Source organism: Brassica napus, chromosome C2, assembly GCF_020379485.1.
Source record: "Brassica napus cultivar Da-Ae chromosome C2, Da-Ae, whole genome shotgun sequence".
NCBI classification, from domain to species: Eukaryota; Viridiplantae; Streptophyta; class Magnoliopsida; order Brassicales; family Brassicaceae; genus Brassica; species Brassica napus.
Genome location: NC_063445.1, coordinates 17,346,482 through 17,372,535, shown reverse-complemented (window position 1 = coordinate 17,372,535; position 26,054 = coordinate 17,346,482). Strand labels below are relative to the sequence as shown.

The 26,054-nt window shown below is 35.2% G+C and overlaps 2 protein-coding genes across 2 annotated transcripts; one reads left to right on the top strand and one right to left on the bottom strand.

The window, feature by feature from the left end:
- Positions 1 to 1,698: 1,698 nt before the first annotated feature.
- Positions 1,699 to 3,406, top strand: LOC106451193 (protein BASIC PENTACYSTEINE3). Its single transcript, XM_048747814.1, has 2 exons — positions 1,699 to 1,962; positions 2,398 to 3,406. Exon 2 carries the CDS (start codon positions 2,410 to 2,412, stop codon positions 3,241 to 3,243), a length of 834 nt encoding a protein of 277 aa, XP_048603771.1. The 5' UTR covers positions 1,699 to 1,962; positions 2,398 to 2,409; the 3' UTR covers positions 3,244 to 3,406.
- Positions 3,407 to 3,450: 44 nt separating this feature from the next.
- On the bottom strand, positions 3,451 to 5,014 carry LOC106419714 (putative clathrin assembly protein At1g68110). Its single transcript, XM_013860531.3, has one exon. The coding sequence runs from the start codon at positions 4,570 to 4,572 to the stop codon at positions 3,466 to 3,468; it is 1,107 nt and encodes a 368-aa protein (XP_013715985.2). The 5' UTR covers positions 4,573 to 5,014; the 3' UTR covers positions 3,451 to 3,465.
- Positions 5,015 to 26,054: the final 21,040 nt, after the last annotated feature.

Sequence of the window (26,054 nt, the reverse complement as noted above, 5' to 3'; positions counted from 1 at the left end):
AAAAATATACTCTTCAAAATAAAATTTCAAAAAGTGTATTTTCAAAATAAATTATAAATCAATATCAAATGTGTTTTGTAATAATATCTGAATCGAAAAACCAAACATAGTCATCATAAACAAGGAACTTGTCAAGAATATATGATTTGAAGTGAATGACCAATAACGAGGAATGATAAATAGTACAAAAAAAAATATAAAACATCCACGACAGAATGTAGACATACAAAGCCAAAGACAAAATCCAATAGACGAAAAATGTATAACACCAAAAAATTGGATAGAGTAGATAAGAATTCCAATATAAGAAAAAGATTTGAAATTTACATTCGCTCTATCTGAAAAATGTTAAGTAAGAGAACAGAGAGAGAGAGAGTCGCAAGCCATAATTTATTTATGAGTTTCAAATTATTTTAATCAATCAAAAAACTAACAAATTTATTTATCCATTAAAATTTTAAATATTAATCAACACTATTATTTTATGTTTGTACAAATATTCGTTTAAGCTATATTAAAATAAACCTATCATGATCTGATCAACACGATTTTTAAAAATTATTGTTATTAAAGCAAACTAAATGATGAATTCTTATAATCATTAGTCTCATTCACCTCATATAACATATAAAGTTTAAGATGCTCCCGGTTGAGTTATGTTGAAGAAAATATTTAGAGAACAATGTTTACAAGTTAGAAAAAAAAAGAGTCTAAAAAAGTATGTGAAATAAGTTAATTAAGATTTTTATTAAAATTATAAGGATGGCCAGCAGTAAATTAACATGAATGATAACATAAAAAAATAATAGAAAAAATAATCAATATGAATTTATCCTCAACAAACTAAAACCATACAAATTTACAAACTTATAACATTTTTAAAAAAATTCAAGATTACAACGAGTACGTTATCTAAAACGTTCGTTATCTTATTGTCAGCATTTAACAACTAGAAATATTTTTTTATCAAATTATATAATAGTTTTTAAAGGATCTTAAAAATATTCATAGAAACTCCAAAACAAACATATATTATCTATCATACCAAAATAATATTTTTCATATAAAAAAGTAAAATATGATATATTGTAATGCATTATACAATCATACAAGTTTCACTACTATATAACTAAATAACTAGATCAAGTAATAGATAAATATTATACTTTAGGTTCTCTATATTTTTAATTCAATAAATAAAATGTTAATTAACATTTGTTTAATTCATTATATTTACTTTAAATTTATATTATCTTACAAATATTATTTAATATTAATTAAAGTTCATCAAAATATTTGTTGCGATTAAATTTTAAATCTAAATATTATACTATTAGATATATATATATATATACTATTAGATATATATATATATATATATATGTATAACAATCACACATTGATTATAAAGTTTCCTGAATATGAAGCAAAATTAGATATTATGTAGATAGTTTAATCGCTTATGTTATTCAAATAAAATATATATAATTTTTTGATAAAATATTATAATGTATTAACAATTTACATGCATTGAGTAATCTACATAATATTTTAAAATATAATTTAATATTTTCAAAAACTATGAATATACTTATAAACATGATTATTGCATCTATAAATACAAATAACTAAATAGCTAATAACATGGTATAATTAGAAATAAAAATAAATATTAAAATCAATAAATCATATTTTAAATAAAAAAATTATATAAATCAATTAAATTGTTAGCTTAAAAATTATTATAAAACTAAAATAAATTATTAATACACACTTGCGCTACTATAAAATCTAGTATAACAAAGCGAAGAAGTATAAGTAATTTAAAGATAACTAAAATAGTACCATTATCATCCTTTCTACCATCTCCTACCGCCCCCTTCCTTCTCTCTCTCTCTCTCTCTCTCTCTCTCACTCTCAAAAGGGAAAAAAAAATCTAGAAGATCGATTTCACCATCCTCGGTAAGTTTCCTCTCTCCACAATCCATAAAATATTTCGTATTTGTACTCTTTGCCTCCTCTCTTTCTCCATTGTCGACGTATCTCTCTGTGCTTATATATATATATATATATATATATACTTTTTTTTTTTTTTTTATTAGATCCCTCTGTTCCATATGCTTTGTTCTGCTCCTGGGAAAAAAAATGTTTAATTGGGAAACCCTAATAAAACATATTAACGAATCTGACGAAATCTATGGTCTTTTCTTGTTCAAATCCTTAAATCTGATTTTGGCTTTTTAGATTCACCTAAGCCCTTTTCACAAAATTGTGTTCTTGACAAAAAAAAATTGGAATGTGTTTGAAACTAATCTTAGATTTTGCGAATTTGACTCGAACCCATGTGAAAAGTAAAGATCTTTTACCCAAAAAAAAAATTGTGGGTTTTATTTGCAGAAGTTTCTTATAATGGATGAAGATGGATTGAGCAACCGGGATTGGGGTTATTACGACCAGTCTCAGTTCAGACCAAGTTTAGGTTTTCAACTAATACCAAGTATTGTTGACCGTAACGAGAAGCAGTTTCTCTGCCCTCAGAACCCAAACTTCATAACCACCAATAATAGCTACTGTGGTGGTGGTAGTAGCAGCAGCAATGTCATGTCGTTTCCGCGCGATTACACTTCCTCCGATGCACCGTTCATGAGCTACAGCTGGTTAAACCAGCACAGAGATAGCAAGTTCTTTAACAACTTACCTAACCCTTCAAACCATCACACGCTTCTAGATCCCAGGGCTCAGCCAATGCAGCTTCTGCAGATTCCTAAACCCGAGGCGGGCGAGGTCTATGAGTCTCTTAAGAGAAGGCAATGCGGTGGTGGTCAGAGAGCTGATCCCAAGGCAAAGAAAGAGAGGAAGCTGAAGGACAACATTGTTCCGAGAATGCAAAGGGAGAGAAGTCCTTTGAGGAAGAGCATAGAGATGGTGATAAATGGTGTTACAATAGATATTGGTTGTCTACCAGTTCCGGTTTGCTCGTGTACCGGGTTGTCTCAACAGTGTTACAGGTGGGGTTGTGGGGGATGGCAGTCTGCGTGTTGTACAACCAATGTGTCAATGTTCCCTTTGCCAATGAACACCAAAAAGCGCGGTGCTCGAATCGCCGGAAGGAAAATGAGCCAAGGTGCATTTAAGAAAGTTCTTGAGAAACTCTCTGCTGATGGTTTCGATTTCTCAAACCCTATTGATTTGAAGTCTCATTGGGCAAAACATGGAACCAACAAGTTTGTCACCATCAGATAGAGACCAAACCTCTGTCCTTTTTTTTTTTTGTTTTTTCTTAAGATTCGGAATCAAGTTTTGTTTGTTTCCTAAGGCTATGTTGTAGAACTCAGAATCAAACTCGGCATGTAACTCAAAAACGTACCTCTTTTCTTGAATTTTTACCGGTAAAAAAATTGTATTATGTACAGAACCAGAACCAAGTGAAAAGAATCAATCTCATCCAGATTTGCTGAACGTTCTCTAGAACGTAATCAAATCTGGCATTGTGTAACAAACTGGTTGGTTCGATACTACAAGAGGCAGAGGATCTTGATGATATTCTTGAATCGCTTTTTCGCTGAAACAATACTCGTCGTCTTCGAAAGTCTCCCATTTGTCTGTTATGATCGTCTGCAATCTCGGTTTCTCCAACAGTACAATGGCTTTCTCTTCCTCCTCCACGACTTCTTCTTCTTGCTTTTGCTCATCTTTTTCGACGCTTTTGACCATTTTCTCCATTGCTTCGACTTCCGCCATCGGTATAGTAACAAACTGAGGCGTATCCCGCGCGTTTGAGACGCCAAAGCCTTTGCAGAATTCGAAGTACATAGCGAGATCTTCTCCTTGAGACGTCGCCTTGTTGACGATCTTTAAACTCCTGGCGGCGTCTGTTTTGCCGGCCGCCGGGAGGATTTTGATGATTCCGCTGCATATTCTACCGTAAATGTTGATGCTCTCGAGGACGATACAATCCATGGCTTCTAGGATCAACGCTCTCTTCATGTTATCGGCAATAGGACGTATCTGAAGAATCAAATCGAGAAGAGACTGCAGTTTTTGTATCCTATCAAGCTGTTGCTTCACGGAATCGACTTTGTCAGATCGTAGATTCGCGCGGGTGCGGCTGATCTGATCGGCTGTGAAGGAAGAGTAGCTGTTAAGGAAAGCGAAGTAAGCTCGAACGAAGATGTTGAACCCCCAGGTTCTGCTGAGAGATGAATGTCCGTCGGAGAAATCGGAGAGATCGAAAGGAAGACGACGAATCTCTCCGACGACGGAAGGGACTTTGCAGCTGATTACACCGTGGAGAAGCATCAGGGATTTGAGCGCGACGATCCAGCTTCGCGTGTGGTTGACGCGGGAGGATAGAGCGTGGACTAGAGTTTTGAGGTTGAGAGGAGAGGCTTTGATCCATTTGTAGACGCGTTGAGCGTTCGAATAGTCGACGGAGGAGTCGTCGTGGGAGGTGGCTTTGATGATGGCTGCTTCGAGATCCGTGTTCCGGTATGAAGCTCGCCGTGAGAATCCGACGGCTAATAAGCTTTTCTGGTCTTTTATCGCAGCAGCAGCTCGTTTCCAGAGCTTCATCGTCGAGCCCCCTCCCTCCTCTCTCGTCGTATTCTCTGTACCTTTAGTCTTCCCCAAGAACAAAAAGTCGTCTCTGTAAATCTTCTTTTTCCTATTTTTGAGTTCTTTGTCTCTGTATTATCCGTTATAACCGTTGAAGCCGCTCATTTTCAAAAGAAGAACATTTTTAAATAGAAAAATAAAAGCTGGCACATGTGACCGGTTTGATTACGTTTAAACCAAACCAAAATCGCATAAATCATGATTTGGTTTTGTCTTTTTATATCCAGCTTGCAAATAGTAAACAGGGATTTTTGGTTCGGATTGCTAGTTTGGCTCTTCCTAAAATCTATGTAGAGACGTGAAGTTTATCAAACCAAAATTTTCATTGAAATTCTATGATTCGGAAACAAACAAAACCGGATTGAACAAACTTACTTTCAGTCTCCTCCACTATAAACGTAAAGGAGAGATTTGAACTTGGGATATTATGCGTGCATTAGGTTAGGTTTTACCATCTGAGCCACTGAAAATTTCATATTTTTACATTTAAAATTTTAAATATTATAATAACTATGGGTGCACGCGCCACCACTCTCCGTAACGTGGCTTTGCCTCTGCTTGTAGTTGCTTAGACCATATGTTTTGGAAATTTTATTTAATATATAAAAATATTAAAATTATACTATATATGTATATATGTTAATATCATTTAAATTTAAATATATACAATAAAAATATGTAAATATGATTGTTTTGATATATTTACCATAAAAGTTGTTATTAAAAAGAGTGATTATTTTGATTTATGTGTTCGTGCCAGTTTAGTTATATATATGTAATAGTTACTTGCTTCTTAATTATTCAGCATATATTTATTATATTATATTATATAAAATGCAAAATAAATAATAGCGTATTTAAAAACATTGCATATCGAATATTTATTCCGCGCAAAACACGGATCTTAACCTAGTTAATTAGTAAATATACAAGGATCTAGATTGCATGGAAACTCTGTTGTTTTAGAAATGTTTCAGATACAAAATCCCTTGAAATTTTGAGGAAACACATTTTTTTTATAAAATCTTATTTTGAAAACACAGTTTTATTTAGAAACGTGAAAGAATGACTATTTTTCATTTGATGGTAGTGATTACTTGTTTAATTTTATTTTTGTATACTTTCATGACTAGTTATTGATTTGTATTTTAATATCATCTTTTCATTTCAGTATAATGATTTGACTTAGAATAAAGCTCACTATATTGTTTTATCGAAGGATAACATGTTTTATTTTCTAATTTTTGATTAAAAAGTTTATAAAATGTAAAAACAAAAACAACATTTACTTTGGTTTTCTATCTTAGAAAAATCAAACAAATAAAAAAACTGAAGCTCACATGTTGATTAATTGTATTTACACATATACATTAGACACTTCTAAAACATTTTCATTTCTATTTTTTTAAATCATGTTTCAATGTTTTGAACCGTTTAGTTTTCACATATCCGTTTTCAATTCCTTGCAATCTAGCAGAGGATATACACTACACCAGTTTGCACAGTACATCATTTAACTGGTATTAAATGGCATTATATACGCTGTCTATTTTATTCTATTTGACTTCAATATATTTAACCTCTTTAAGATGATCATATGACAATATAAGCAATAAAGTTTAATTAAATGGCATTATATATGTTGTGTATTTTATTCTTTTTGACTTCAATATATTTAACCTCTTTAAGACGATATATATGACAATATTTAGTAACATTGTTTTTATATATTTTTTCTGTTAAATAAAATATATTTTACCTCTTTAAGATGACAGAATAACACTATACATATGGTGAATTGACGATAAAACACACATTACATACTATAAGAAAATAAGAATAAAGAGATAAGACACATCATAACTAAGATCATCAAAGACAAACAAAATATGATTTCACAGGCAACTTTCATATGCATATTGATGATCTCACTCTTTGCTCTACATCAATGTATGCATATATACTTTTCTTCATATATGTGTAACAGCTTTTTTCTTTATTTTTGACATCTTTAATATTTGGTAAATAATGTGTGGTTTCCAATTATGTGTAGGCGGGCAGATGGATGTTGGAGAAATAGATAGTTCGAGCAAGTTCTATGTTCCAAAGTGTTAACGGAAATGTGGATTTGGTGCAGAAATAGATTGTTGGTGCTGTCACAGAGATTCATCGCTATGTTACTACAACGTAGATGATTGCGTTTACGACAACCATTGTCCTCTTTAGGACTAAATTTTTAGACATTAATGCACCACTATGATTTTTTTCCAAATTTAAAAGGTTTACTGCTTTTGGTAACAACCATATCAATGTATGACCTATTTTAAATAAATATTTCGGCTAGTCAATCCAAAAATCCACAAATTTGTTTTGACATCCAAATTAGATATCAATTTGGTCAACTTTTAACTGCTCTTTAATAAATGTTAAGTATTAAAGGGTAAGCAAAACGAGCCCATATGTAAGCATCAAAACATAAAAGTTCCCCAATTTTCATTTTTAAATCTCTAATTTGTTCTCTTAAATTTGTTATTCTTCAGTCGTTTGTTGCAACAAATCACAGATTGTTCTTATGTTTCATTCTCGGGTTGTTTTCATAAGAACAAAATCCCATGTATTTTTTGATGATCGAACAATCTTGGAAGTTGGTCGGTCACATGACGTCTTTATGGCGACTCCAGCAGATACAAAATTTCCATTGAAATTTTGATCTTTCGTGATCAATTTTTTTTTGTAAGAAGGGAATTGATCGTTTTCTCAAAGATTTATCCTACTCATGACTCAATATTACGACCTTATCAGTTGAAAAAAAATAAAATATATTACGACCTTATCAAGCCAGTTTGTTCGTGTTATCCATTCGGTTTTTATCAGTTTGATATGAAAAGATGTAGCTACTTATATGATCTCATTATAAGTAACTTTAGTATTTATAAATATGTTGTAAAAAAAAGGTATGAATTTATGTGGTATAAAAGAACAAACATATATAATTAGATAAGATATGATTATATTTATTCTTTTTTTGAAAAATATAATGCAAGATTTAATATGTGGTATACTCAGAGGATTAATGAAAATCTAAAAATATAATATATATATATATATATATGAAACTAAGATATGAATGGCTTATATAATAGTATAATACTGTTACATTTGGATAGGGATGGCAATTGTGACCTTAGCCCGCGGGCCTGGCCCGTAAAGTCCCACTGCGGGGCGGATTTAGGCTTACATATCTTAGGTCCGAAATATTGCGGGTCTTGCGGGTTGGTCAATTTTGGGTATGGGCCAATACGGGGCGGGTCGACGCAGGTTTGCGGGGCATTCGAGACCCGCATGTCTTCTTCTCCACAGATGTTTGCCGTTCTGCTTACCGACGAAAAAAGTGAGAAATGGCGACTGTGGAGGCAATTCTGGACCTTCTCTTCCACTCGTCGACTAAGGTCACCACCGGGCCTTATCTTCTTCATCGGTCGCTTCTCTTCTTCCTCGATCTACCACTGTAGCTTCACCTCTTCCTCGATCTATGATGTAGCGGAAGCTTTATAGGATAGAATTAGAGATTCGTTGATTCTGAGAATACCTGGAAAACTAGAATAATCACAAAGCTCTTATTTAGTCTAAGAATGCCTAAGATCAATGTCTTCTTAAATTCATTGAGAACACCTATATTGTAGCCGAAAACAAGGAATAAAGAGAAATCTCTTAACTTTTATCAAATCATAAACTCATAAATTACATAAAACCATAGTCTCAAAGACTATATATAAAAAAACATAAAACCCCTAAAACATTAGAGATAATTATCTTAATAATAAATAAACTCTAAATAAATAAGATATTTATTCTAAATATCCTCTCTGCATCATTCTCTCCAGGTTGGAAAGATTCGTCCTCGAATCTTAACCGTGGTCTTCAAATAATATTTCTTTTCTAACCATCCAATAACAAAATTCTTGATTCGCAAGTAAACAGTTTTGACATACTTCATCAATTTTGACTTTTGCATAATGATATATCCACTACAAGAAAACAGCGGTATTCTGACGGACATTCCGACGAAAAATGAAATCCTCGGAATTTCCCGAGGAATTTCCGAGGATATTCCGAGGAAACCCAAAATTTGGTTTCCTCGGAATTTCCTCGGAATATACCGACGGAATTCCGAGGAAATATTAATCCGTCGGAATATTCTTATGGAATACCGAGGAAAAACGTATTCCTCGAAAAACACCGATGAATTCCGAGGATATATTATAGCCGTTAGAGAGCCGTTGGGGGATTTTAAAAATTCCGAGGAAATTCCGACGAACTAGCCGTTTCCGTCGGAATTTCCTCGGTCTGTCGGCAGGATTTCAACTATAAATACAAGCACCCCTCTTCCTCTTCATTCACTCCATATCTTCATCCTCCCTCTTACTCTCTTTACACACGAATTTGATTCATAAAAAACATGTCTTCTTCAAATTATTTTTGTTCTTGGATCGATCGACCTCATTTGGATCCGAACATGAGATTGCTTACGGAAGAATACCGACGAGGTATAACCGAATTCATGGGGTTAGTTCACCGACAACCGGAAGCAAAAACAGGTATGTTAAGATGTCCTTGCTCTAATTGTAAAAATAGAAAGGTTATTAAAGAGTGGGATGTTTGGCCTCATATATATTTGAGTGGGTTTACACGAAGTTACAAAATTTGGTATCATCATGGGGAAACTGATTATGAACATGGTAGTACTAGCGAACCTCAGCCAGCGGTTAGATTAGCACTAAACCCTAAAACATTAGAGATAATTATCTTAATAATAAATAAACTCTAAATAAAACACTAAATAAATAAGATATTTATTAGAGATAATTATCTTAATATTTATTCCAAAAACATTAGAGATTGAGACCGCTGCGGGGCGGGTTGTCCCAATTGCCATTCCTACATTTGGATGTGTTTTAAATTTCAGTGCACCAGTAAATCAGGTATTTGCCTCAGTACATTTTGCTCTTTGCTTTCTTCTAGTTTAATTCGCGTTTGTTCACAACAAATACTTCATTTTTTTCAATACATGACGTTTTAGAGAATTTTGTTTCTTCCAAATTGTTATTACGTGTATACGCACACCAATTAACCTAATGTGCACACTACCACAATCAAATGGTATGTCGATGTAGCACTTTAGGATCGAATCCACAAAGACCAACGATTACACTTTATCTTTATGGGATCAATACTTAGCTAAAACAATGATGAAATTTTGAGATTAAGGTATTGTGACAAGCAAGTAACAAATTTGTTTAAAGTTTTCAGATGATCAAGAGAGCTAGGTTCAAGGTGATTCATTGGGATACTCAGACCATGAGCCACACAACTATTCATGAAGGCAATAAGAGCCAATCTAGAACATGAACAACAAGAATAGATAAACCTACTGTCGTGGTGTCTATCAATTTATCAAGCAATTCCAATGCCTAAACTTTCGTTTGGATCAGAGAATGATGACAAGCATTAAGCTTAGATTCAATTGGTTCACGATTTGCCTTAACATCAGCTTTCGTTGGCTAAGGACAAATCGCCTATCTATGCCTTTGACGGAAAGGTTGCAGAGGTTGTATTTGTCTGAACGCACAGCGCAACCAATGAGATGGCATGCGGAGCACTCAACAGATGGTGAGATCAGACATCTTTCAGATGCAAAAGCGTGGAAGCATTTCCAATCAAAGTATCCCGAGTTTGCGTATGAGAGAAGAAATGTCTACCTTGGATTATGTACTGATGGTTTCAGCCCGTTTGGCAAGAGTGGAAGACAGTATTCTCTATGGCCAGTCATTCTTACACCATACAACCTACCCCCAAACTCGTGCTTGCGACGAGAGTTTTTGTTTCTCTCGATTCTCGTTCCCGGACCAGAGCATCCTAAGAGATCACTTGATGTGTTTCTTCAGCCACTAATATATGAGTTGCAACAACTATGGGCTCAAGGTGCTGAAACATACGATGTTTCGTGTAAAGAAAACTTTCAAATGCGGGCAGTACTAATGTGGACAATAAGTGATTTTCCAGCATATGGTATGTTATCTGGATGGACAACGCATGAAAGGCTATCATGTCCATATTGTCAAGATAACACTGATGCTTTCCAACTAAAACACGGAAGGAAAACGTGTTGGTTTGACTGTCACAGGAGATTCCTACCACCTGATCATCCATATCGTAGGAGTAGGAATTTGTTTACGAAGAACAAGAGGGTGTTTGACAGTCCACCTCCGGAAATTTGTGGGAAAGATTTGAAGACACAACTAAGAGATTTTGGTGCAGAAAGGATGCCAGACGTCGGTGGACATGAGCGTTTTCCGGTAGATGCTGTTGGAGACCTACATAACTGGCACAAAAAAAGTATTTTCTGGGATCTGCCATACTGGGAGGATCATCTGCTAAGGCATAATTTAGATGTCATGCATATTGAGAAGAACTTTTTTGACAATCTCATGAACACGATCCTTAATGTTCAAGGTAAAACAAAGGATAATTTGAAGTCAAGACTGGATTTAGTCGATATATGTGCTCGTTCAGAACTTCATGTTGATGAGAATGGTAGGGCTCCTTTTCCCATATACCGACTTGATGCAGAGGGAAAAGATGCGTTCTTTGATTGGATTTCAAACGATGTGGAATTTCCAGACGGTTACACATCTAATTTGCGTAACTGTATCGACAGAAAGGAAGGAAAATTTACTGGCTTGAAAAGCCACGATTGCCATGTAATGATGCAGCGCCTCCTTCCGTTTTGCCTTCAAGGAACTATTACCACGAAATGTTCATGAAGCAATTGCAGGGATAAGTGGTTTCTTCCGTGATTTATGCATGAGATCAGTGACTCTTGAAGGTATTGAAAATTTGAAGACTAACATAGCCGTGATTCAGTGAAACCTTGAGAAGATATTTCCTCACTCATTTTTTTGATGTTATGGAGCATCTTGTTATTCACCTGGCAAGAGAATTGGAACTTGGTGGTCATGTGCAGTATAGATGGATGTATCTGTATGAGCGGTATATGTTCCATTTGAAGAACATGGTGAAAAATTTAAGTAGCGTGGAAGGTTCTATAGTCGCACAGATGATCAATGAAGAAACTTCAAACTTTGCCGAGTACTACTTTCCAGCAGAAGTTCAGACCAAAAACAGAAGACCTGCTCGGCATGATGATAGAGGCGAACGGGCAACATATCGTGTTACGGTTCCAGACATTTTCACAGACGTTGGACGACTTAGCGGAAAACCAAAGGACCGTCGACTTACTGAGCAGGAGCGCAGTAATTTGCAAACATATTTGCTCACCAACTGCGAAGATGTTCTTCAATATGAGAGGTAAATAAATTAGCTTACAATATGTACATGATTTTCATGGCAGAAAAGAGGTTCGAATATAGATATGTACATGATTTTCATGGCAGAAAAGAGGTTCGAATATAGATACGCCACAGAGGACGAACTAGAAGAAATGAAGCAGAGAGAATTTTCTGGATGGATGTTTACTTATGTGAGTGCTTTAAACAAATTAAAATATCATTTATCACATATTTATACTAATTCACATTTATTGATATAACATATATATGTACTATTAATATAGGTGTCTGCTGGTTTGGTCAGAGGTGAAACATTTGACGATTGGATACGCGAGATGGTCGTTGGACCAAAATTTGTTGTGAAGTCATATCCGAGATTTTGTACTCGAGGATATGCATTCACAACTCAGAAGAGGAGACGTTCGAGTACGACTTATGATGCTGGCGTTTGTTCTGCATCAGGAGATGATGTATACTACAGACACATACATGAGATTTTGGAAATCAAGTATTTGGGCATGGTTGGATTGCGCTGTACTGTTTTCTATTGTGATTGGCACGACAACACTCTAGATCGAGGTGTGAGAACAGATGCATTTGGTGTTACATCAGTAAATTCGAGGCGAAAGATGCAATATTATGATCCTTTCATTCTTGCTTCTCAGGCCGATCAGGTAATTAAATGTTAATTATTTAGAATGATTCATCATCATGTGTATTAATTTATAATTTTACTAATATTTTTTTTAATGTTACAGGTTTGTTATATCAAGTACCCCCGGGTAAGGAACAGAGATGATCCATGGGTTACTGTTACAAGACTTAACCCGAGAGGCCGAGTTCAGAGAAGTTCTGAGCTGGAAGACCCACTACAACCAAGCACATCCGGCAACTTAAGTGCAGCAGAAGATTTAGCTGGAGTTGGCCTTGTAGTCGATTTAACCGACTTCGGAGAGGAAGCCGTCGTTCACGTAGAGGATGAACCAGTGATTGGAGAGTTTCACCAAGATCCAGATTCAGATTCATCTGGTGATGATGACTCGGAAACAGACTAGCATCGACTTTTTTTTTTTTTTTTTTGGAATATTCCGACGGAATTCCGAGGAAGATAAGGGTTTCTCCGAGGAAATTCCGAGGAAGTAGAGTTTTTAAACCGAAAACAACGTTTTGCGGTTTGAATAACACTTATATAACCCTTATTAAGTGTCTTAGACTGATTATGAAGACAAAAATTTGTTCATTACCCTATAATAAACACTTTTCCGATTGTATGAACGAAATCACCACAACATAAGAGAAACACTTATACACTTTAATGAACGGTAAAGGGAATACTTACAATTCGTTTTGAAATTTTGTTATTTCATGGTTTATGATCATCTATACAAAGAATCCTCAATATGCATTACAATTGTATAAGAAATGAAATACGGCAAAAAAAATCGATCTTTTGAAACCCCAAACACTAGTTCCTCGGAATATTCCGACGGAATTCCGAGGAAGATAAGGGTTTCCTCGGAATTCCATCGGAATTTTCCGAGGAAATTCCGAGGAAGTAGAGTTTTTAAACCGAAAACAACGTTTTGCGGTTTGAATAACACTTATATAACCCTTATTAAGTGTCTTAGACTGATTATGAAGTCAAAAATTTGTTTCTTACCCTATAATAAACACTTTTCTGATTGTATGAACGAAATCCCCACAACATAAGAGAAACACTTATACAATTTAATGAACGGTAAAGGGAATACTTACAATTCGTTTTGAAATTTTGTTATTTCATGGTTTATGATCATCTATACAAAGAATCCCCAATGGTATGCATTACAATTGTATAAGAAATGAAATACGGCAAAAAAATCAATGTTTTGAAACCCCAAACACTAGTTCCTCGGAATATTCCGACGGAATTCTGAGGAAGATAAGGGTTTCCTCGGAATTCCCTCGGAATTTTCCGAGGAAATTTCGAGGAAGTAGATTTTTTAAACCGAAAACAACGTTTTGCGGTTTGAATAACACTTATATAACTCTTATTAAGTGTCTTAGACTGATTATGAAGTCAAAAATTTGTTCCTTACCCTATAATAAACACTTTTCCGATTGTATGAACGAAATCCCCACAACATAAGAGAAATACTTATACACTTTAATGAACGGTAAAGGGAATACTTACAATTCGTTTTGCAATTTTGTTATTTCATGGTTTATGATCATCTATACAAAGAATCCCCAATGGTATGCATTACAATTGTATAAGAAATGAAATACGGCAAAAAAATCAATGTTTTGAAACCCCAAACACTAGTTCCTCGGAATATTCCGACGGAATTCCGAGGAAGATAAGGGTTTCCTCGGAATTCCATCGGAATTTTCCGAGGAAATTCCGAGGAAGTAGATTTTTTAAACCGAAAACAACGTTTTGCGGTTTGAATAACACTTATATAACTCTTATTAAGTGTCTTAGACTGATTATGAAGTCAAAAATTTGTTCCTTACCCTATAATAAACACTTTTCCGATTGTATGAACGAAATCCCCACAACATAAGAGAAATACTTATACACTTTAATGAACGGTAAAGGGAATACTTACAATTCGTTTTGAAATTTTGTTATTTCATGGTTTATGATCATCTATACAAAGAATCCTCAATGGTATGCATTACAATTGTATAAGAAATGAAATACGGCAAAAAAAATCGATGTTTTGAAACCCCAAACACTAGTTCCTCGGAATTTCCTCGGAATATTCTGACGGAATTCCGAGGAAGATAAGGGTTTCCTCGGAATTCCCTCAGAATTTTCCGAGAATATTCCGAGGAAGTAGAGTTTTTAAACCGAAAACAACGTTTTGCGGTTTGAATAACACTTATATAACCCTTATTAAGTGTCTTAAACTGATTATGAAGTCAAAAATTTGTTCCTTACCCTATAATAAACACTTTTCCGATTGTATGGACGAAATCCCCACAACATAAGAGAAACACTTATACACTTTAATGAACGGTAAAGGGAATACTTACAATTCGTTTTGAAATTTTGTTATTTCATGGTTTATGATCATCTATACACAGAATCTTCAATGGTATGCATTACAATTGTATAAGAAATGAAATACGGCAAAAGAAAATCGATGTTTTGAAACCCCAAACACTAGTTCCTCGGAATTTCCTCGGAATATTCCGACGGAATTCCGAGGAAGATAAGGGTTTCCTCGGAATTCCCTCGGAATTTTCCGAGGAAATTCCGAGGAAGTAGAGTTTTTAAACCGAAAACAACGTTTTGCGGTTTGAATAACACTTATATAACCCTTATTAAGTGTCTTAGACTGATTATGAAGTCAAAAATTTGTTCCTTACCCTATAATAAACACTTTTCCGATTGTATGAACGAAATCCCCACAACATAAGAGAAACACTTATACACTTTAATGAACGGTAAAGGGAATACTTACAATTCGTTTTGAAATTTTGTTATTTCATGGTTTATGATCATCTATACAAAGAATCCTCAATGGTATGCATTACAATTGTATAAGAAATGAAATACGGCAAAAAAAAATCGATGTTTTGAAACCCCAAACACTAGTTCCTCGGAATATTCCGACGGAATTCCGAGGAAGATAAGGGTTTCCTCGGAATTCCCTCGGAATTTTCCGAGGAAATTCCGAGGAAGTAGAGTTTTTTAACCGAAAACAACGTTTTGCGGTTTGAATAACACTTATATAACCCTCGGAATATTTTCATTTAACCGGGCAAATATTTCGCGAAAATTGAAATCAGAATTCCGAGGAAATTCCGACGGAAACTATCCGTCGGACCCTAGGTTTTATAACCACGAGCCGCTTCTTCTTCCCCATTTCTCTCTTCTTCCTCTGCGCGGTTCCTCTCCCTCCTCTCCGGCGATCTCCCCCTTCTCTCCGACGATATCTCCGGCGATCTCCCCCTTCTCTTACACAAATCATGTAAGGACCCTATCCCACTCTATTAGGTTCTATTTGTTAGGTTTTTGTGTAGATTTGATAGATTTTTATTAAGGTGATTGGTTAGGATTGTGATTTGGTTGTATAATAGGTTTAGAATTGTGATTTGGTTGAATAATTTGTTTTGTTGAATTGATTTAGATTTTTTTTATAAATTTTTTATTTTTTTGTATTTATAAAATCGATTTTTGTATATAAATTCGATTTTTGTGTATAAATTCGATTTTTGTATTTTACAAAACGTTTTTTGTATATAAATTCGATTTTTTGGACTTTACAAAACATTTTAAATATCTATAAAATTTTTTTTGTTATTAAAAACTATTATTTGGGATTTAAAAAAAAAAAAAAAATATATATATATATATATATAATATAAATTTCTATATTTATAAACATTTTTAATATTATTAAAACTTTTTTTTGTAATTATTAAACTATTTTTTATTTATTAAAACTATTTTTTGTTTATTAGAACTATTTTTATATATTTATTAAACATTTTTAATATCTATAAAACTTTTTTTGTGATTAAAAACTATTATTTGGGATTTAAAAAAAAAATATATATAAATATATATATAATAAATTTCTATATTTATTAAACATTTTTAATATTATTAAAACTATTTTTTGTAAATATTAAACTATATTTATTTATTAAAACTATTTTTTGTTTATTAGAACTATTTTTATATATTTATTATACATTTTTAATATCTATAAAACTATTTTTCTGATTAAAAACTATTATTTGGGATTTTTTTTTAGAAAAAAAATTTAATTTATATATTTCTTTATTTATTAAATTTTTTTTTTTTAATTTACAGGTCTCATGATGATCAGACCCGGCCTCGACAGCGTCGTGGTCGTGGTGGTACGGGGAGCCAGTCTCGGGATTCCAGTCATTTTCAGGATTCCCCTTCGCCCCACAGCTCCTACCATACATCTCCCTCTGCTGCACCCGCTCCTGCTCCTCTCGCTCCCACTGCTGCACCCGCTCCTGCTCCTCTGGGTCCTCCGGGAGTGATGAGTGTTGCAGAGTTGGTTCGACAGCCCGGTCGTGACCATCTTCCCTATCTCATGGGGGTGTTCAATTTGGATATTGGTTCGGTTTCGGTTCGGTTTTTTCGGTTTTTCGGGATTTCGGTTAGTAAAATATAACTACCATTCTAAATCCATATTTACTTCGGTTCGGTTCGGTTTATATACTGTCAGTTTTCGGTTTATTCGGTTTTATACCAAAAAACATAATTCTTTATTTTGGGATCATATTATATGAATTTTAGAGTCTTGTTGTCAACACATTCATTTATTAAAAAATATTATAAGTTTAAATAAAAGAACAAAAATAAAAAATGTTTCTATCATCTAATAAAATAATCAAATCTATAATTAAAATCAAAGCTCAAAATTTTGATAATAAAAATAAAAAACCAAAAATAAAACAGAAGCACGCAGCACAAAAAATAAGTTATTATATTCTTTCATATTTAGCGTTCATCAAAGTCATGTTTCTTCTATTAAACACGAAACTCTATTCGTTTATAGATAAAAAAATTGTGAAGAATTTCCACTAATTGTTATCATCAAATTTATAATCTTTATTTCAATTTAGTCAATGCTAAATTAAAGCAAAAAGATCAAAAGAAGACTAAGAAAATAAGAAGCATGTTTGCGATGAATTGTTATTTAATTATAGTTCAAGTGTTTTACAAATCAGGACTATTTTATTACTGTAAAAAATATGGTAATAGTTATTAGCAAAAAAATTAACTTATACGTTGTTATAAAATATATACATATTTACATGTTTCTATTTTTTATCGGTTTTATTCGGTTTTATTCGGTTTATTCGGTTTTATCGGTTATATACCGAACCATATCCAAATCCTACGGTTTTTTAAAAATCATATCCATTCGGTTTGTATGGTATATACCAAATCCAAACCATATTATCTATTTCGGTTTGGTTCGGTTCGGTACGGTTCGGTTTTGCCATATTGAACAGCCCTCCGTATCCATATGGACGGGGTCAAACATGGTAATTAAACATATTTTTTTTTCATTAAAATTTGATTCATTATTAACCGTTTGTTCTTTTTATTAGGTTCAACCGATCCGGGAACGGGATCAGCGCATGGATCAACCGTATGATGTACTCGGCCCTCGACAAGGGACATCCGACTTTCACTGACTTCCCTACCGACAAGTAGCATCTGTGGTTTCGTCAGTTTGCGGTAAGTATTCTAATTTTTTACTTATATTTTTAATCTTTAATATAAATTTTCTACTAATTGTTTTTTTTTCAGCAAGAATTCAACTGGAATTCCGATGAGACGCTCTTTATCTATCACCACTTCGTCCATAAAGTTATGGACAACTATGGGAAGCAGATCCACGAGTGGAAGAAGAAGTGGAAAATCAACAAGGTTTGTTTTAGTTTATTAAACAATTTTTTAATTTATTAAACTATTTTCTTTTCTTTTTTTATTAAAAGGTCCCAAAGTCGATAAACAACACGGTCTGGACGGAGTTGTGTGCGCATTGGGATAAGGAAGAGACGAAAGAAACTTCTTCCACCAACTCCACCAACCGCAGGAGCGACCGTAAAGGGAAGGGCGTCTTCAAGCATAACTTGGGTGCTCAATCTATTGCTTCTCTGGGAGATCGCATGGTAAGTTCAGTCGCTTTTTCTTCAATTATTTAAGTTTTGAAATTTTATTTTTTGTGCATTTCTTCTAATTTCTAATGTTTCTTTAATTTATTTTTTTTTAAGGCGGAAGAAAATGATGGCGAGCCGGTTGATGATCTCGCCCTAATGAAGAGGACATATACCAACAAGAAGACCGGCCAGATTGATGACGGTCTTGTGAGGGAAGTGGTCACCCTGGTCCAAACTCAGGTGCAAGACGAAGTGTCTCAGCTTCAAACCGAGGATGACGCTTCGACGGCTTCGACCAACTTGTCCTGGTTTCGAATCAACGAAATCGTTGAATCCGTAAGTTCTTTTTTTTAAAGTTCAATTCATTTATTTCTTGATTTAAATTTGGCTATTTTCTATTTCAGTCGGTTCCAAAGAAGAAGGGACGTTTGGTCGGTTTGGGTCGTCGTTCTCGGTCGGTTCCTCCTTCTTCTGCACCACTGCCCTTTGTTGATCCATAAGTACTTACGGCTCAGTTGAAGGACAAGGATGATCGCATATCTTTGTTGGAGACCCAGATGGCGGCTCAACAGGCGGGCTATGAGGCACAGAGGAGGTTGAACCAGCAAATGATGGAGATGATGCAGAGGATGTACCCGAACGAGGTGTTCCCGGACGTGCCAGACCCGTAGTTTTTTTTTTTTCAAAAACTCGGAATGTTTTATTTTTATTTGTACAACTTTGAATATTAACTAATATGATTTTAATTTTAATTTTAATTTTATATTTTCTAATTTAAATTTCAAAAATTTTATTTTTTTTTTTAAATTTAATTTTTTTAAAATTCCGAGGAAATAAACCCTCGGAATATACCGAGGGACATGTTCCTCGGAATATACCGAGGGACTCATTCCTCGGAATATACCGAGGGACTTGTTCCTCGGAATTTTCCGAGGGTTCAAATTCCGAGGAAATGAACCCTCGGAATATACCGAGGGACATGTTCCTCGGAATATACCGAGGGACTCATTCCTCGGAATATACCGAGGGACTTGTTCCACGGAATTTTCTGAGGGTTCATTTCCTCGGAAATTCCCGATGAAAATTCCGAGGAACATTTCGTCGGAACCTCCGAGGTAAATTCCGAGGAAGTTCTCCCTCGGTATATTCCGAGGAGCTTTCCGACGAACTGGTGGTCCTCGGAGTTTTCTCGGAAATTTGTTTCCTCGGAATTCCGTCGGAAAATTCCGAGGGATTTCCGAGGAAAAAAAAATTTCCGAGGAGTTATTTCCGAGGACTTGTTTCGTCGGTATGTCGTCGGAATAACGTTATTCCCTCAGTATGTCGCCGTTTTCATGTGATCAGACGTGCCATGAAGAATTGTGGAATACATGCACTCTCCATAATAATATAACAAGACGTAAGAACATGTCCCTGCGCCATATCACTGTCCCATGCAAAAGCCGCCGACAGAGTACATATCAATTTCACAAACTCACCCTTGTATCTAAAAGCTTGATCTCTAAGCAACCCTTCAATTGGGCTTTATTTTGTAAAAGCCGAAGTCAACCTCTGAGTTTCCCAATTGTAGCATCCTGCGCGACCTAACTCAAATTTTGGGAGAGCAAGATCATCTTTTACGTTGACACCATCTACGGCTTCCTCCGTAACGATAGCAACATAATCGTCATACATTGGAGGACCATAAATCCTCTTACAAAAATTCTCATCATCATATGTGTCATAAACTGGATCACCATGAATTTCTCTGAACTCCTCACAAAGATCTTCAGATAAATTAAATGGATATGAATCCATGAAATAACATGTACCTTGGATGAACATGTCTGGATCGAAATTTAATTAAGAAACCAAAGTGTTGGCTCTGATACCAACTGATATAGCGGAAGCTTTATAGGATAAAACTAGAGATCCGTTGATTCTGAGAATACCCGGAAAACTAGAATAATCACAAAAATCTTATTTAGTCTAAGAATGCCTAAGATCAATGTCTTCTTAAATTCGTTGAGAACAACTATGTTTTAGCCGAAAACAAGGAATAAAGATAAATCTCTTAACTTTTATTAATCAAATCATAAACTCATAAATTAGATAAAACCATAGCCTCAAAGACTATATATAAAAAAACATAAAAACCCTAAAACATTAGAGATAATTATCTTAATAATAAATAAACTCTAAATAAAACACTAAATAAATAAGATATTTATTCTAAATATCCTCTCTGCATCAATCTACCACCATCCACCATCTACACATGTATATGATTTCTTCCTCTCAGTAGACACGAGTTAAAGTTAAATCTTTGCATGTTATTTATATCACTCGCCATTCTATACTGTAATTAGATTACAAATTTACAATCTCCTACTAAGTTACAGTATTGAGTTCAAGACTTTGTTTGCTTTGTTTGACTTGACTACTTGACTTGAAACATGATGGTTGTAGACTTTAAAAAATTTGCAGCGTTTGTTTGTGCTTTTGGTAATGTACTTTTACAAACAATATCACTGTCACGTAAAATGAAGCGTTGGTATCAGATTGATACGAGTCGTATGATACAATATTACACTTTCAATCTTTAGTAGAGAAACCAAAGAAACCGTGATCATGTCTCATCTATCTGGTTTATCATCAACTCCAGAAGAGATCGTTCTTTTGTTTATAAGTTGTTTGATATAATCACTGGAAATGGTTCCCCGCTCTGATCCACTTCTTGACTGTTGTTTTAGTACTGCTCATATGTTTCTCCAATAGAAACGGATCTTTTGCTTTACTGTTTGCCTTACTTCAGACCAAGCTCCTTTGAACAGAGAGGAGACACATATGAACCACCACCACACGAGTCAAGCAACAACAAAGGAATGGGGACTGCATTTTCACTACCCGCGGGCCGGACCGCAAAGTCCTATGTAGCAAGCGGGGTGGGTTTGGGTAGAGGTTTGGGAACCGCAGGTTACGGCTGGCTAACCCGCAAAGATCCGCCAGAGATTGAGACCGCTGCGGAGCGGGTTGTCCCAATTGCCATTCCTACATTTGGATGTGTTTTAAATCTCAGTGCACCAGTAAAGCGGGTATTTGCCTCAGTACGTTTTGCTCTTTGCTTTCTTCTAGTTTAATTCGTGTTTGTTCACAACAAATACTTCATTTTTTTCAATACATGACGTTTTAGAGAATTTTGTTTCTTCCAAATTGTTATTACGTGTATACGCACACCAATTAACCTAATGTGCACACTACCACAATCAAATGGTATGTCGATGTAGCACTTTAGGATCGAATCCACAAAGACCAACGATTACACTTTACCTTTATGGGATCAATACTTAGCTAAAACAATGATGAAATTTTGAGATTAAGGTATTGTGACAAGCAAGTAACAAATTTGTTTAAAGTTTTCAGATGATCAAGAGAGCTAGGTTCAAGGTGATTCATTTGGATACTCAGACCATGAGCCACACAACTATTCATGAAGGCAATAAGAGCCAATCTAGAACATGAACAACAAGAATAGATAAACCTAATGTCGTGGTGTCTATCAATTTATTAAGCAATTCCAATGCCTAAACTTTCGTTTGGATCAGAGAATGATGACAAGCATTAAGCTCAGATTCAATTGGTTCACGATTTGCCTTAACATCAGCTTTCGTTGGCTAAGGACAAATCGCCTATCTATGCTTTTTCTACCAACCTAAAACACTTTTGATGATTAGATTAAACCTATGATCATATGTTGAATGGCCAATTTAACACAAGCAATAAGTATAACAATAGATAGAGATATCAAAGAATAACAATCCTATTTGTGTCTAGCTCACTGATCCATGATCCCTAACACCCTAAACCTAACAAGATGACTACTCTGCCATGACACAAGAAAACACAAGCATCAATTCTGAATAATACATCATGCGATTAATAATAAATAGAATAGGGTTCAGGATGATCTTCTCTAAGGCGAGATTGATGGAGCCGTCTCCCTTTAGAAAGTGCAAAATCTCCGAGTACAAAACCCTAGGGTCTGGTTTCTTGTGTAAAATAGCGTAGAAAAATAAAGAGAAAAGAAAAAAGAAGATATATGGAAGCCACAGGCGGCTGGGAGAGAAAATAGGAAGATCGCAAATCCCGAAATAACTTGAAGTTTCTTTAAAAATCTATGCCGCTGGAACATGCGCATTCGGGTTGCTCCGCTCGATCGGGAACAACCAATCAGATTGTTCTGCAAGAAAAACTCCAAATTGCACACTTTTCTGTCCTTTTTGCTCCAAGTGGCCTATCTATCCTCAAAGTCAACTCTAGACATGTAATGACTCAAAAAGGACTAGGAAGACTCGATAAAGACTTGAAAATCAATTAGGAAATATATATACAAGATGTCAAAAATACCATATATCACAAATTATATGAAATTTTTAATTTTCTATATAAAATTTATGGCTTTTTGCAAAATTGACCTAAAACTCAAAGTCAAACACAAAACTAACCTCCCTTTTTTTTTGGAAATGAGTTTTGCCCTATTCACCCCCACAAGTTCATATAATTCACGAAAATGCCATCAATTTTTTTCTTTCCGAAAATGACATTTTTACTCTCTCACCCTCATCATCTTCAAGTAATTACAAGATTGCCATTATCATCAATAACCCAACCACCATGAACAACCAATTTGAAGCTCTTAATGCTCCCAAAATCAATATACTCTTCTTTTTTCTCCATTCTTATGAACTAAACACAACATCTCTCTCACTTTCTCTCCACATTCAACTAAAAAGACCCAAGATTTTGATTCTACATTTTTTTATGGTTCAAAAAGTCATAGAAGCTAACAATTCTGGGTGGGTCACTTTCGTTTGAGATTCTGTGTGCTTGGAGAAGCCTTATGTGTGCTAAGAAAGTTATCTCACCAATTTAAGGTATGAAATTGAGTTCTTTTCCAGATCTGTTCGTCCAGACGACTTCCCAGGTAAGTCGTCTGGCTGTAGACGACTTACCTGGAAGTCGTCTGGTCAATGCAGAGGTTATTTTTGCAATTGACTGTAAAATCTGTTTTCTGAGACGACTGAAGTATAAGTCGTCTGCTTTTGTTTGGTTACAAAAAATCTCCAAAGAACCTAGACGACTTACATGTAAGTCGTCATAGGTTAGTTTTGCATTTGACTGGATTTTGTCGGAATTTTGACTTTCCTGGACGACTTATTTTTAAGTCGTCTGGTGGAAAATGGAAATATCAATATTTTATTAAAATCCGACGACTTACATGTAAGTCGTCGTAGGTTAGTTTTGCCATTAAAAAAATAACTTCAATATTTAATTATACCCAGACAACTTAAAATTCAGCCGTCTGCCCGACGATTTACATGTAAGTGATATCTCATGATTTTAATAAGTTTTAGATTCATCTTTTAGCTTATTATGATCATTTTAGATTGCATTTAGGTCTTTGTGTTGCATTTGCATACTCATTTGCAAATCATTGGGGTTGGAATGCTCATTTGGAAGTTTGGGGAGAAATTTAAGGGTTAAATTGCACGTTTTAGAAGTTTTGAGTCCACTGTGATGTTAACAAGAATCCAGGGACCAAGGTTGCAAATTCGGAATATTTGCCTGGGCTAAATCGTAAGATTAGAAACTTTGGGGTTGATTCGGGTGGACCTTTCTGCACTTTTGATAGTTTTGGGGTTGAAAAGTAATTATCCAAAGGTCCAAGGACCAGATGTGCAAAAATGGCAAAAATCACCATTGTTGTCTTCTCCACCTCGATCCCGATGGTGAGACTCGCTTCCGGTGACGACGAAGCACGGCAATGGAGGATTTGTGGTTCAACGGAGGCGCAATGGTTGGGACGAGGCTCAGAGCAAGCGCCGGAGATGGAGACACTGACGCCACGGAGGAAGCTTGATCGCGGCTCGGAGGAGACTGATGCGACGACTCCCGATGGCGATTCCGGAGCTTCCACGGCGGCGATTCTGAGCACAGCTGCGGATTCTTGACGATGATGGCGTGAATCGTGGATTTGAGCTTTGATATGCGACGACGATTGAAGCTCTCGGCCATGACGAAGCTTGAAGAGACGACCTCCGCGAGTTGTAGCCATGGCGGAAGAGAGACGACGAGGACGAAAGCTCGCGCGGGTTGAGCGACTCAGGAAGTTGTACCCGCACGCACGAAGAGAGACGAAGACGATGAAGGCTCACGCGGGATGAGCGACTCGGGATTGCGAACCCGCATGCACGAAGAGGAAGAAGTCACGACGTCTCGACTCGGGGTGGGAGACGCGGGGAACCGTACCCGCGCGCGTGAAGTTGGAGCTGCTCGACGTCAAACGCGGGATAACCAACCCGGGTTGTAGCCCGTGATTTCTACCCGAGTCGCGTGTTTGCCTTAGTCGAATTTTAATATTTTTAAAGGGTTTTTTAGACTTTTTAATGGAAACCATTAGGTTTACCAAGGACATATAAATACTCTTGTAATCCCAAAGTGGGATATATCTTGTTTTCTATCTAATCAAAAGCCACTTTTGGGAAAAAGATCTAATCTTGATTATAATTTCTTATCTTTGCTTGATTATCTTGCTCTCTAATCATGTTTAACCTTGAATCACCAATGGTTTTGGGGTTATTCATGTCTATTAGTGAGTAGACTAATCTTGGATTCATGGGCTAGGGTGATTAAGGGTGATTAGAGAAGAACTAGGGTGTTTAGTGTTAGATTTACTTGTTTCCTTGCTTGTTGAGGGTTCTCAATGCTATTTTAGTCTTGATCATACTAAAATAGATCTCTAGGCATTTCTTGCCCACAAGGTGTATGATGAAATGCCTGAACCAACTCTTCAATGCTTTTAGCTTGCTTTACCTAAGAGATTAGTTGCTAAAGGAGTTAAGATTGCTATTGGACTTGTTCTCCATGTTTGCTTTAGTAACATTCAACCTAAGAGATTAGATGCTTGAATTGCTTTACCAAAAGAACATTCATCTAGAGATAGAGTTTGTTTAGCTTAGTGTCTAGGCATAAGGAAAATGTTTGATTGATACCTGGCCACCCTTAATTAGATTGGATCTACATCACCCGAGATCAAATGCCTAGCCCCATGAGTCCTCTTGCTTCATATTGAGAAAAAAAGATCAATACTTTATTGCATTAGCTTATTAGTTCTTAGTTCATATCATCTTTAAAACCGGATCGCACTTAGCTTAAGCATGAACTTGCATTCCCTTTGCTTTAGAATCACCTAGGATTGGTTCGACAATCTTTTATACTACATTGATTTGATCTTGGACCCTTGAAAAGTCCCACATCAAATTGGCGCCGTTGCCAAATTCTAAGTTGATTGTGACATTGAGATTTAGTCATTTGCTTGAGACTAAGTCAATTTTTGTTTAATTGTGTTATTGCTTTTCATTCTTTTTTCTCCCTTTGGATTTCAGGTGTATGAACACAAGGAGCAGA

Bases quoted from the DNA above. Each gene is read 5' to 3' on its own strand.
- LOC106451193 (XM_048747814.1), top strand. From the start codon at position 2,410: ATGGATGAAGATGGATTGAGCAACCGGGATTGGGGTTATTACGACCAG.
- LOC106419714 (XM_013860531.3), bottom strand. From the start codon at position 4,572: ATGAAGCTCTGGAAACGAGCTGCTGCTGCGATAAAAGACCAGAAAAGC.